Raw genomic sequence first — 12,659 nt, 5'->3', positions numbered from 1 at the left:
ACTGGTGGCCGTGCAGTTCCTTCTCTCTGGTCGGGACACCTTCCATGCTCAGGACAATGGAGGCCCAATGGTGTCATGGTGGATCCTAGGGTCCCAAGGTGAAGTAGGGGTAGAGGTAGAAGAGCAGCCATGATGCTGAAGCTTGCTCCTTCCAATCCATATGTCCTGCTGCTCCATTTAGGGACTCCCAGATTAACAACATCCAGAAAGAGGGTGGCAGCCTCATCCCATAACCAATCAAATTGCATTTGGGGCTGATTATAACTGAACATTTCCTCCCATTTCTAGAACCTTCCATCTCACCATCCTGCCAACCCGAGCTGCCTTTTTCATAGATTCCAAGGCCAGAAGGCACCAATGTGATCATCTAGTCTGACCTGCTGTGTAACACAGGCCAAAGAACTTCCCCCAAATAATTCCTACAGCAGATCTTTTGGAAAAACATCCAGTCTTGATTTGAACATTGCCAGTGATAGAGAATCCACCACTACCCACAGTATTGTTCCAAAGGCTAATTACCCTCGCTTGTTAAAAAAGGAAAACCTCTTCTCCTGGCTCCTTTCCCCGGAACAACCTTAGTTCATACCAGTCATTCTCCAACTTCTGCTGGCTTTTATAAACAATATGATAGCCTAGTTGATTTTCTGTTACTCTTTTAACGTGGGTTTAATGTGTGTGGTGGCTAATTAGAGTGACTGTTGCTTGTGAACAGATACCCGAGTTTTCGGAAGTACAGCTCTGTTAGCTCTCTCTGAAGACCATGAGCATGAGCCCTCCTTATGGAGCTCAGGGAAGGGGTTGCTCCCAGGGCAGCTGCGTTTTTTAACCCGTGACACACTTTTCTGATCAAACAACAGAACCAGGCTCAGCGTGGTGGGTCAGAAGTTCACTTCACTTTGGAACTGTACTACCAACTCCCTAGTGCTCAAAAATCCTGAGATACGATTTTTAAGCCAGAGACGTTTTAAAAATAATAATGAATTTGGGGTTCCCCTTTGGGACGTTTGATATATGATGAGTTAACCATTTTGCAGAATGTAACCCTACAGGTGATATGGATGCCAAGCTGGAAGAACACAATTTTCAATTGGCCACAGCCTGAAGCTGAGAATATTCCCCGACATGCAAACGGATGAGAACCATTGTGGGAGCGGGTGCAGCCAGCGCTTTTCAGTGTGTCCTTTCACTCTATTACATGGGTCGTATGCCGCAAGGGATGGTGGGTGGACTAAATTCATCCCAGCTGTAGTGCGTACAGAAAAGGATTGAAACAACAACTTGATTGGTGGGTGAAGGGGCGCACCTGGAATCGTCGTTGGAAAAGGGGATTGTGGGCAGCAGGGAACACTGTGCTGGGTCCATGGAATCTGAGGGGCGAGTGGGTAACCAAACAATTGATAAGCCAAAATGTGAGATTTCAACAATGAATGAATGGCACAGCAACTCTCGGCAGATGCCACAGGATGGAGGACGGCAGTAGAGGTGAACCTGCGGTTAACTCATTGGGTAGGAGACCTTGTGACATGGGTGGGGGATGGCTTCAGAAGGCTAACATGGGGAGAAGTGTGTGTAGATATACAAAATGCTCCGTTAATAATGTTAATGGATATCATGAGAGACGCTTGGTCAGAACAATGACCTATGGTATTAAATCGGGAAGCTGACCCATATTTATCCACACTTGCGAAAACATACCCATCATCCTGGAAAATAATATCCCCTACCTGTGGGGCCAGTTCTTGTGTAATTGTTACCATGATACTGTGGGAAGGGAATGCAACTAAGGTGGTCCCCCGAACCCTATCGGAGTAACAAGAAAAGGAGGCGTTTGTTGGGAGCCTCTGGGAAATAGATGGGGAGGGTGGAATGATGTGAATGGACTATCATTACGTTAAGCAATTGTATACCCAGAGGAGGCATCTGGGTGTGCCCCTCTCCTATGACTATGGAGGAGCAGGATCAATGGCTTCTTGCAAGGGGGGGATATTTGGGTGTAATATATAGGGGTGCGGGGTATTCTGTTGGGAATGTATGCAATCCTGTAATATAACACTAGGAGGCAAAATCATACCAGCATATGACCAAATTATAAGTTTCTATACATTGCCAGCTGGACTATGGTGCACGAATGGATCAGTGGACCTAAGCATTGTAAACAATCGAACTCGCACCTATTACCCCATCCCGTAACAAGTAGTCGAATTGGTGTGGACAATACCGAATTTCACTGTGGATATTCAGTGGGCATAAAATATGGACAAGAGTACACAAAGATTACAGGAGCAACTCACCGTGGCCGCCAATAGTTGGACACACTTCAGGATGGCGCTGACAGAATTTTAACCCTATCGAAGGAGGAGAAGCAGTGTTTTTGGTGGTGGCCAGGATCTTGGACTATACTACAGTGGTCAGAAGTCTCAGTGTTGCTGTGGATTGTCATGGAGGCTGGTGTATTGTTAAGTATACTTGTGTTACATTGCATATGGAAGCCGTCAAGAGAGGCACAACTCTCTAAAGAACAGCCAATAATTATAATCCATACGTAATACAGTAAGCCCCCCGCCTCACGTACTAGACAACCCGGACTCAAACTTCTTGGGCCCACTATAATGGGAAGTCTGGAACACTAATTGGAATAGGTGTGGTATGCCCAGACGAGCGAAGGTGCAGGGCACGGTACTATACAAGGAGCAGTGGGACAGATGGAGCATCGACACATTCCACCTTGATGCCTGGCCCTATCAGGAAATGTGTCACCATATGTCCTATGCCTTTCCAGGGATACCTGGGCAGGAGGATCCCAAAAGAAAAGAAAGGGGTGGACTGTTAGAATATAGATATGCAGGCCTGCTTGTAAAGGCCTATACTTTAAGAACTTAAGTGTATTTTTATCACTTAGCTAGTTATAGAGGTATAAAACAAAGAAGCAAAATCACAGTCCACCTGTGTATGGGTCTTCTCGCACTAGGATAATCTGAGGCCTGGTTCTTAGGCTAAGGGCTTTGGCTAAGCAGCAGGGGCAGCCATAAGCTGGGAAGCGAACGGTCACATCCTCACATTCCAAACTAGTTACATTGAAATAAGGTGGTATTGGGCTGTTAGGAATACAATCCTGTTCTGGTAGTGCCTATCGCCTCCAGATAAAGAGGGTTAAAGAAAACTTAGTTTGATAGCATTCTGTCTGGCAAGAAATCACTAATCAATGGTTGTGGTTGTGAAACCCTCATTTCTGTATGTTTTATCTTTATGGCCCACACTTTTCTATTGTTAATCTGTCTGGTTCTCTAATTGTTTCTGTCTGCTGTATAATTAATTTTGCTAGGTATAAGTTAATTAGGGTAGTGGGATATAATTGTTAGAGAATTATGTTACAATAGTTTAGGATTGGTTAGACAGATTTCAGTAAAATGATTGGTTAAGGAGTAGCTGAGACTGTTACTATATAAACTGAGGTCAAACAGGAAATAGGTGGTGAAATTAGAATCATGCTTGGTGGAAATTAACCCCAATAAACATCACATTGTCTTCACTTTGGACTTCTGGTCTTTTGCTGCTTGCTGTCTGCGTGACAAGAACCAGGGAAGTGGGAGAGTTGAGAGAAAGCCCTTTAACAGTCTGCAATTTCCTGTCAAGTTATTGCTAGTGACTCCTGTGGAAACCACCTTCTATAAAAAAAACGGTGAGCTCTTATCAAACACATACAGAAAAAAAAAACAGCTAAAGAGTTTGAAATATAAAGCTTTCGTTGTAACAATATCACTTACTCCCTTTCTCTTAGAGAAGAGTTTGATGGTATTAACTGTCCTTTTAGGCAGAAAAACGTCCGTTTCAATGATCTGGAGTGATGGTTGGTGTTGCTGATGGAGTCTGATCCTGTTCCCTTGTACTGAGAGAAAGGTCAAAAGGTAGAAAATACAGTTTCTGCCTCTGGTGCTGACTCTCACTTTAGCCTCGCTGCCCAGCAAGCTAAAACAAGCCCAACACTGTGCTCTGATCAACCACACTGAGACCTGATAAACTGTTACCAGACTCAGGCGATTTCAGGCATTGCTTTTAGCTTCTTCTCTGGTCACAGTCAACATGGATTCACCAAGGGCAAGTCATGCCTGACCAACCTGATTGCCTTCTATGATGAGATAACTGGCTCTGTGGATATGGGGAAAGCTGTGGACGTGATATATCTTGACTTTAGCCCAAGCTTTTGATACCATCTCCCACAGTATTCTTGCCAGCAAGTTAAAAAAGTATGGATTGGATGAATGGACTATAAGGTGGATAGAAAGCTGGGTAGATTGTCGGGCTCAACGAGTAGTGATCAACGGCTTGATGTCTAGTTGGCACCCGGTATCAAGCGGAGTGCCCCAGGGGTTGGTCCTTGGGCTGGTTTTGTTCAACATCTTTATTAATGATCTGGATGATGGGATGGATTGCACCCTCAGCAAGTTTGCAGATGACACTAAGCTGGGGGAAGAGGTAGATACGCTGGAGGGTAGGTATAGGGTCCAGAGTGACCTAGACAAATTGGAGGATTGTTCCAAAAGAAATCTGTTGAGGTTCAACAAAGACAAGTGCAGAGTCCTGCACTTAGGACAGAAGAATCCCATGCACCGCTACAAGCTGGGGACCGACTGGCTCAGCAGCAGTTCTTCAGAAAAGGACCTGGGGATTACAGTGGACAGGAAGCTGGGTATGAGTCAGCAGAGTGCCCTTGTTGCCAAGAAGACTAATGGCATATTGGGCTGCATTAGTAGGAGCATTGCTAGCAGATCGAGGGACCTGATTATTCCCCTCTGTTCGGCACTGGTGAGGCTACATCTGGAGTATTGCATCCAGTTTTGGGCCCCCCCACTACAGAAAGGATGTGGACAAATTGGAGAGAGTCCAGAGGAGGGCAATGAAAATGATTAGGGGGCCGGGGTACATGACTTACAAGGAGAGGCTGAGGGAACTGGGCTTGTTTATTCTGCAGAAGAGAAGAGTGAGGGGGGCTTTGATAGCAGCCTTCAACTACCTGAAGGGGGGTTCCAAAGAGGATGGAGCTCGGCTGTTCTCAGTGGTGGCAGATGACAGAACAAGGAGTAATGGTCCCAAGTTGCAGTGGGGGAGGTCTAGGTTGAATATTAGGAAACACTGTTTCACTAGGAGGGTGCTGAAGCACTGGAATGGGTTACCTAGGGAGGTGGTGGAATCTCCATCCTTAGAGGTTTTTAAGGCCCGGCTTGACAAAGCCCTGGTTGGGATTATTTAGTTGGGGTTGGTCCTGCTTTGAGCAGGGGGTTGGACTAGATGACCTCCTGAGGTCTCTTCCAACCCGAATCTTCTATGATCCTATGACATTTTGTGTTCCTCATGGTGGCATGGGGTTTGGTTAGTGACCCAAATTTAGGGCCTTTTGAACAAGCGGCTCACAAGATACTGGCCCTCCACACACACACACATGTGTGCGCGCGCCAGACTAAAGTTGACATGTTTTGGCAATGATGTTTTGCATAGGGATAGAGATCAAAACAGGGCTGAGGTCATCGCACCAGGCTCTCAGTCATTTGAAAGTTCCCCCAATGCATGTTATACACCAGCCCTTTGGGAGAAATCAAATTACAGTGTTATCCGCCAAAGAGTTTGGTTCTTCTGTTAGGTGTGTCACCATGCCTTGGGTCACATGCCAAATAGAGTACACTGAGCATGCACAGACAGTGATTATAGACTACACGTTTAATTGCAGCAGGATAGCCCAAGGCTACATGTAGGTAAGTTTTTAAACAAGACCCACCTCTCCCTGTCCATTTAAGTCCCGTGCTTGGCAGAAATCTGGAAAAAGTTGGAGAAAAAAATCTGTTGCTGTCCAGGATTTTTATTATTTTATTTGGAGGCAAAGTAATCAAAGTATTTTTGTAAAAAACTTGTCGTGAATTGGGTGGAGGAGTGGGGGGAATGGGGGGAGAGAGTTTGGGGGCTGCACTGAGGGGATTGGGTATTGTGGGAAGGGGGATAAATGGGGATGGGGTGGTGAGAAGGGTTGGGGGACTCAGGTGAGGGGGAAGGACACAGGGAAGAAGGAATATGGGGTGAGTGGCAGGAGAGCTGGAGGAGAATAGTGGCAGGAGTGCCTGTCAAGTCAGCCTCATATTTCCCCCTTCTGTGTGTGTGCTAAGACCTGGGGGGCCTAGATCCTATTCCTACCTTTGCGTGTGTGCCAGTCTCTGTCCCAGCAATGGCATCTGAGCCCCTTTCCTGCCCCCACTTGTGAGCTGGGATATAAGGGGCCTGGCCTCTCTGGGGGTAGCTGAGTCCTACTCCCTGCTCCTGTCTATGTGTGCCAGCGTCTGGGGCCCCTCACCCACTTGTGAGAGCCTGACCACCACCCCCAACCGTGCATTCCCCCACGTAGCTGGTTCTGGAAGGGCCTGAGCCCCTCTCCCTAACCCTTTATGTGAGTTGGAATCAGGAGGTCCCTGCTGACCCCTGATGCACCCCCCAACTCTCCGACACCTGCTCCCAAAACATCAAAGCATTGACAGGCCAGAAAGCACATTAGGGGTGAGGAGACAGCTAACCCCGGTGGGATCACACACAGGACCCCAGGACTGTAGCCACTGGACTGTGTGTGCTTCTAACCACCCTGTGTGACAGGGGACATTGCTAGAGGAACCGAGAGTGGCAAGGATGACAAAGGACAATCCCTTCCTGTTCCCATTTATCTCCTTGCCCAGACCCCAGTCACTCCTTCCACAGTTAATAATAACCCCCACAATCTCCTGATGCAATTAACCCATGCCATGCTGAGAGGCTGTAGAGCTGGGATCCCTCACCCACCGCTGAGACAGAGCTGCTTCGCTAGTGGGTGGTGGGAGCTGTTTATACTGGGATCACCATCTGCCATTAACACAGATTTGGTGTGTGGAATGAGGGCTATTTTATAAGGGAATCTGTCCCCCACCACTGAGATGCAGCTGCCTCTGGTGTGGGTGGCTGGGGCTATTTACATAGGGATCTCTCACCTCACACCAAGAGACAAACAAAGAGACGGTTAAGGGATGACTTGGTTACCTCTGTAAGTACCTGTATGGGCAACAAATCTTTGATCATGTGTTGTTCAATCCAGCAGAGAAAGGTAGAACAGGATCCAATGGCTAGAAGTGGAAGCTAGACAAATTCAGACTGGAAATAAGGCCTCAATTTTGCATGGTGAGAGTAATTAACCACTGGAACCATTTACCAAGGGTCGTGGTGGATTGTCCATCACTGACAATTTATAAATCAAGATTGGATGTTTTTCTAAAAGCTCTTCTCTAGGAATTACTTTGGGGCAGTTCTCTGGCCTGTGCTATACAGGAAGTCAGACTAATGGTCCCTTCTGGCCTTAGAATTTATGAATCTAGATGCAACCCCCTCTGGGGAAGGGCACAAAGGCAGTTTATAAAAGGAACTCTTGCCCCGTGCTGTAATGCAGATGCCTCTGGGGTGGGACAGCTGGTTGTACAACCATCATTTGCCGGGCAAGATGCATCCCCTGCCAGAGTATACCTGCTATCTGTATGGGGATCCCTTGCCCGGTTCTGAGATGCAGTTTCTGGAGTGGGGCAAGAGTTTATGGAGTGGATCAGAAAGCAGTGTGTAATCTGGCTGGACTCTGATGTGACCTCTAATGGAGGCTTTTAATGCCTTGGAGGTAGGAATGCGGGAAGGAGGGTCAGTGTCTCTGTTTGATGTCACAGGAAACCACATACCCAACCCCCAGCAGCTGCCGAGGCTGATATGAGGGGTTGGACTCAGGATCCCTGATGCAGTCAGTCAGCCCAGTGGGAAAAGCTGCCCCCAGAGCAACCTCTCAATCCACAGCTGGGAGTGTGGGAGACACAGGTAGGAGAGCAACCCCAGCAGAGACCCCCGGTGAGTCCATAGGGACGGGTAATCATCAGTGAGATGCAGTCACCTCTGGGGTGGAGCAGCTGTTTGTACAGGGAACTCTGGGTGGGGGGAAGCTGTTTAATCCGGGGATGTACCACTGATGGCATGGGGTGCAAGGGCTGTTTATACAGTGATCCCTCACCCGGTGCTGAAGGCACTAAATGCCAGATGTTTTAATCATGCTCCCCTCACGCAGATGGCACTGGGGGACCTAGTTGAAGCAAGAGCAGGGGATACAGGCAGGTGGGGACTGGACGTGGTAATTACCTGTGGGGGGGGGAGGTGGCATCTCCTCCTGACTGGACCAGCTGCTGTGGGTGTAAGGGGAGCAGAAGATACAGGGTTGGGTGGAAGGAAAACTACAGGGATTGATTCAAATCTTTTGAGTTTAGTCCAGTCTGGGGTATGGGGAGCAGGTGTGAGGGCGTCAACTCCTTGTAAGTGGTGTCAGCTCCCTGACACTGTTACAGCACCAGAAGGGTTAGTGTAAATGGTCCCCAGCGTGGTCAGGATGCAGGTGCAATGATCTCCTGCCTGATGGGACAGAGAGCACTGGGCAGCAAGGGAGCCCTTGTTCTTAGAGCTAGTATCTGCTCAGGGGACCCAACGCTGTTGCAGCACCAGCCGCCTTAGTGTAGATGGGACCATTGTGGGATATCCCCCCTAGAGTTGTCCCCCAGCACTCCAGACTGGGAAGTCACGTCTCAGTTAGTGTTCACAGGGTTGCTGTATTGTTGCAGTCTGAGCTGGCTAGTGTAAACATGCCCTGTGATGTCGGTGCCCTGAGCATGCTCTTGACCTCCCCTGCAGACCATGCTGTGCCCCACCTCACCTCACCTAGCCCTCCTGGCCCTGCTCTCTGTGGCTGGCGCTGTGGGTCCGGGGGAGCCATGCAAGTCCGAGATGAACCTGATCAAGGACCAACTGCAGGTCAACTGCTCCGGGCAGGGGCTCAGCATGGTGCCACCTGCCCTGCCCAAGAACACCGGCATCCTGCTGCTCAGCACCAACCGCCTGGCGTCCGTCTCCACTGCCTCCTTCCAGCACCTCCCTGAGCTGGCTGAGCTGGACCTGTCAGGCAACGGCCTGGGTGCGCTGCACACTGGGCCCCCCCTGCCCTTGCTGCAGGAGCTAGTCCTGTCCCACAATGCCCTGGGGGTCCTGCCCACCCTGCAGGGCCTGCCTGCCCTCACCCGCCTGGCCCTGGCTCACAACAGCATTTCAGCGCTGCTGCCAGGGGCCTTCCAGGCTGTGGGGCAGCTGAAGGATCTGAATCTACGGGGGAACCAGCTGCGGACGCTGCCAGAAGAGGTCTTTGAGGGCCTGGCTGGGTTGAAGGACCTGGATCTGTCTGATAACGCCCTGGACGAGCTGCCACGGGGGCTGTTGACTGGGCTGGAGCTGGAGACACTGAGGCTGTCAGGGAACCAGCTCCGCACTCTGCCCAGCGGCTTCTTTCCCAAGGAGCACATGTTCGCCTTCGTCTTCCTGGCAGGGAACCCCTGGCGCTGTGACTGTGGCCTGGCCTATCTGCGGGGCTGGATCGCGGACAATGACTTCAGCGTCTACACCCAGGAGCAGAGGTCAGAAGGGCTGCAGATCGAGAATGATCCCCGCAGCCCCGTGTGCGATGCGCCCCTCAGACACCAAGGGAGCCCCGTCCTTGAGTTCAAGCAGGCCTGCGGCAAAGCAGGGGACGCGGACTTGGATATTGATGGGACAATGACAGAGGAGGGAACCCCTGTGCCCTCCGCTACTGCCCCCTCCGCCACCCTGCCCCCAACCACTCCCGTGCCCCTCACTACTGCCCCCTCCACCACCCTGCCCCCAACCACTCCCGTGTCCCCCACTACTGCCCCCTCCACCACCCTGCCCCCAACCACTCCCGTGCCCCCCACTACTGCCCCCTCCACCACCCTACCCCCAACCACTCCCGTGCCCCCCACTACTGCCCCCTCCACCACCCTACCCCCAACCACACCTGTGCCCCCCACTACTGCCCCAGAACCTGCATCCCCAGCACCCCCACAGCTCCCCAGCACCCCCATGACTCTCACCACCACCACCCTTATCCCCTCGCCTCCATTCCATACCAGCCCTCTCCACATCACCCCCTGCCACCAGCCACCCCCTCCAACGGGGGCTCCTCACCTCTGCGTGTGCCCCACCCCACCCCCAGCGATGCCCGTGGCTGGGCATCAGCAGGGCAGGGAGGGACCAGCGTGGGGCCACTGGGTGCTCGCCCACTGCTGCCTGCTGCACCTGATGCTCTACCTGGCCTCCTTGCTGCTGCTGTTACTGCCCATGGTGGCTCTCATGGGCTGGATGGGCTGGGTATATCTGAGCTGGTATCGCCCAGCTCTGAGGGGTCCCCCGGGGGCACGGCTGGTGCGGTACCAGCTGCTGAGAAAGGGGGAGCTGGCAGCGCCCACCATGATGCATCTCAGCAGCTTCAAGAGCCCCACCGAGCCCCCGACCTTCCGCACCACCAGAGAGCTGCAGATCCACCGTGACCCCCCTGTGCCCTCCTTCCGCCGTGTTACCAGGAGGCTGCTGAGTGTGGGGGGGCTGGGCCCCTGGCGGGCTCCCTCTGCCTACAGCCTAGACAGGGGGGAAGCAGCTATTGGGGCTGTCAGGGTGAAATATGCAACCACCACCCTCTAAGGGGGGCAGGACACCTGGGTTCTATTGCTGGGGCTGAGGAGGAGGGTCCTGTGAGCTAGGGCAGGGTGTGCTGGTCGCCAGGACGCCTGGGTTCTAGTTCTGGTTCTGTTGCTGTGACCATACCCACTGTGCACCGGGGACAAGATTCCTCCCACTGCTGCAGTACCTGGGAGGCTCCCTTAATATATGTAGAACCCAGGAGTCCTGACTCCCAGATGCCCCTCCTGTCTCAGACCAATGGGACCTTCTAACCCTGTATCTCCCGCACGCACACACCTGTTGCAGAGGCCAGATCTGGAATAACTGTCCAGAAGGACAGTTTGCCCCTAAAACCAGGCACTTCAGGGCTGGCTTGTGCCCTGGCAGAGCCCTGTAGATATTTCCTCCACTCTGTATCAAGTCTCTGGTTGTTCTTATAATACACATAAATGTTGATCCTACTCTGAATCCTGTGGCAGACAGTTCCATTGGCTAATCACAGAATAAAGACCTTCCCTGGATGCATTTCAACTAGGTCACAGTTCAAAAACACTGGGCCGCTAGTTGTCTTTGCCGGAAGTGAATAATGGCGCTCAGTTTATCAACTGGAGCTGACAACCTCTAGATGGGAAAGGCCCCATATCGTATGCCCTGACCTGTCTGGGCCAGCCAATTCCCTTGCCTTGTGTGTGGTTCAGAGACAGCACCCTCTAGAGCGAAAAAACCCCATATCCCAATCCCCACCACTCTAAGCTAGCTAGATCCCCTACCCTGGGGTCACATCAGCTGGTGCCCCCTAAAGGAGAAATGCCCCATCTGCCACCGCCCTAAGCCAGCCAATCTCCCACCCCGGGGCTGGATTGGAGCTGGCACCCCCTACAAGGGAAAGGCCCCATGTCCTACTCCCCACCCCCATCAGAGGGCCAATCCCCTGCCCTGAGGCTAGATTGAAGGTGGCACCCACTAGAAAAGACAGGCTGCATGTCCCACGCCCCGCTGCCCTGAGCCAGCCAGTCTCCTGCCCTGGGGACTGATGGGAAGCGAGGACAGTGCCCCCTAGAGGGGAAATGCCCCATCTCCCAGTCCCCAGCACTCTGAGCTGGCCAGTTCCCCCACCTTGCAGCTGATTTGCAGCAGCATCTTATAGGAAGGAGAAGAGTGGGTAGTTGTATGATTGTTTGATGGCTTTAAGTTCTGGCTTTATTTCCCATATCATATTTCCCAATCAAGTGTCTGATTTCCCACATCATTCCAATGCACTGAACTGCGGCTGGAACACTTTCTAATTTCTATTTCCTCTGTAACTAACACACAATATATATATAATCCAAACCCCATTTCATATGGCAATGCTCCTTGAGAGTCTTAAAGAGAAATCACAGATGGTTTTGTGGAGATGTGAGGAGTCTAAAATTTTCCTGTCTTTCAGTTTCAGAGCTTGTCATAAAAATAAAGGGAAAGGTAAACACCTTTAAATCCCTCCTAGCCAGAGGAAAAACCCTTTCACCTGTAAAGGGTTAAGAAGCTAAGACAACCTCACTGGCACCTGACCAAAATGACCAATGAGGAGACAAGATACTTTCAAAGCTGGAGGGGGTGAGGGGCAGGAAACAAAGGGTTCTCTCTGTCTGTGTTGTCTTTTGCCAGGACCAGAGCAGGAATGCAGATCAGAACTCCTGTAAAGGGTTAATAAGCAATCTAGTTAGATATGCGTTAGATTCTGTTTTGTTTAAATGGCTGATAAAATAAGCTGTGCTGAATGGAATGTAGATTCCTGTTTTTGTGTCTTTTAGTAACTTAAGGTTTTGACTAGAGGGATTCTCTATGTTTTGAATCTGATTACCCTCTAAGGTATTTACCATCCTGATTTTACAGAGGTGATTCTTTTACTTTTTCTTTCATTAAAATTCTCCTTTTAAGAACCTGATTGCTTTTTCATTGTTCTTAAGATCCAAGGGTTTGGGTCTGTGTTCACCTGTACAAATTGGTGAGGATTTTTATCAAGCCTTCCCCAGGAAAGGGGGTGTAGGGCTTGGGGGGATTTTGGGGGGAAAGATGTTTCCAAGTGGGCTCTTTCCCTGTTATTTTTGTTAGATGCTTGGTGGTGG

The 12,659-nt window shown here is 50.7% G+C and overlaps 1 protein-coding gene across 2 annotated transcripts; it reads left to right on the top strand.

The window, feature by feature from the left end:
• Positions 1 to 7,791: 7,791 nt before the first annotated feature.
• On the top strand, positions 7,792 to 12,316 carry LOC144267025 (uncharacterized). Of its 2 annotated transcripts, none has more exons than XM_077820659.1 (2): positions 7,792 to 7,890; positions 8,719 to 12,316. In XM_077820659.1, the coding sequence occupies exon 2, from the start codon at positions 8,722 to 8,724 to the stop codon at positions 10,570 to 10,572; it is 1,851 nt and encodes a 616-aa protein (XP_077676785.1). In that variant the 5' UTR covers positions 7,792 to 7,890; positions 8,719 to 8,721; the 3' UTR covers positions 10,573 to 12,316. The 2 variants fall into 2 exon arrangements, with proteins under 2 accessions (XP_077676785.1, XP_077676786.1); XM_077820660.1 differs by having other exon boundaries at positions 7,809 to 7,860.
• The last annotated feature ends 343 nt before the right edge of the window (positions 12,317 to 12,659 follow it).

Source organism: Eretmochelys imbricata, chromosome 6, assembly GCF_965152235.1.
Source record: "Eretmochelys imbricata isolate rEreImb1 chromosome 6, rEreImb1.hap1, whole genome shotgun sequence".
NCBI lineage: Eukaryota > Metazoa > Chordata > Testudines > Cheloniidae > Eretmochelys > Eretmochelys imbricata.
Note: the sequence above shows the minus strand (reverse complement) of the source record. Positions and strands in the feature narration are given on the sequence as shown.

What these genes read in the sequence shown, in the direction of transcription:
- LOC144267025 (XM_077820659.1), top strand. Translation starts at nt 8,722, where the DNA reads ATGCTGTGCCCCACCTCACCTCACCTAGCCCTCCTGGCCCTGCTCTCT.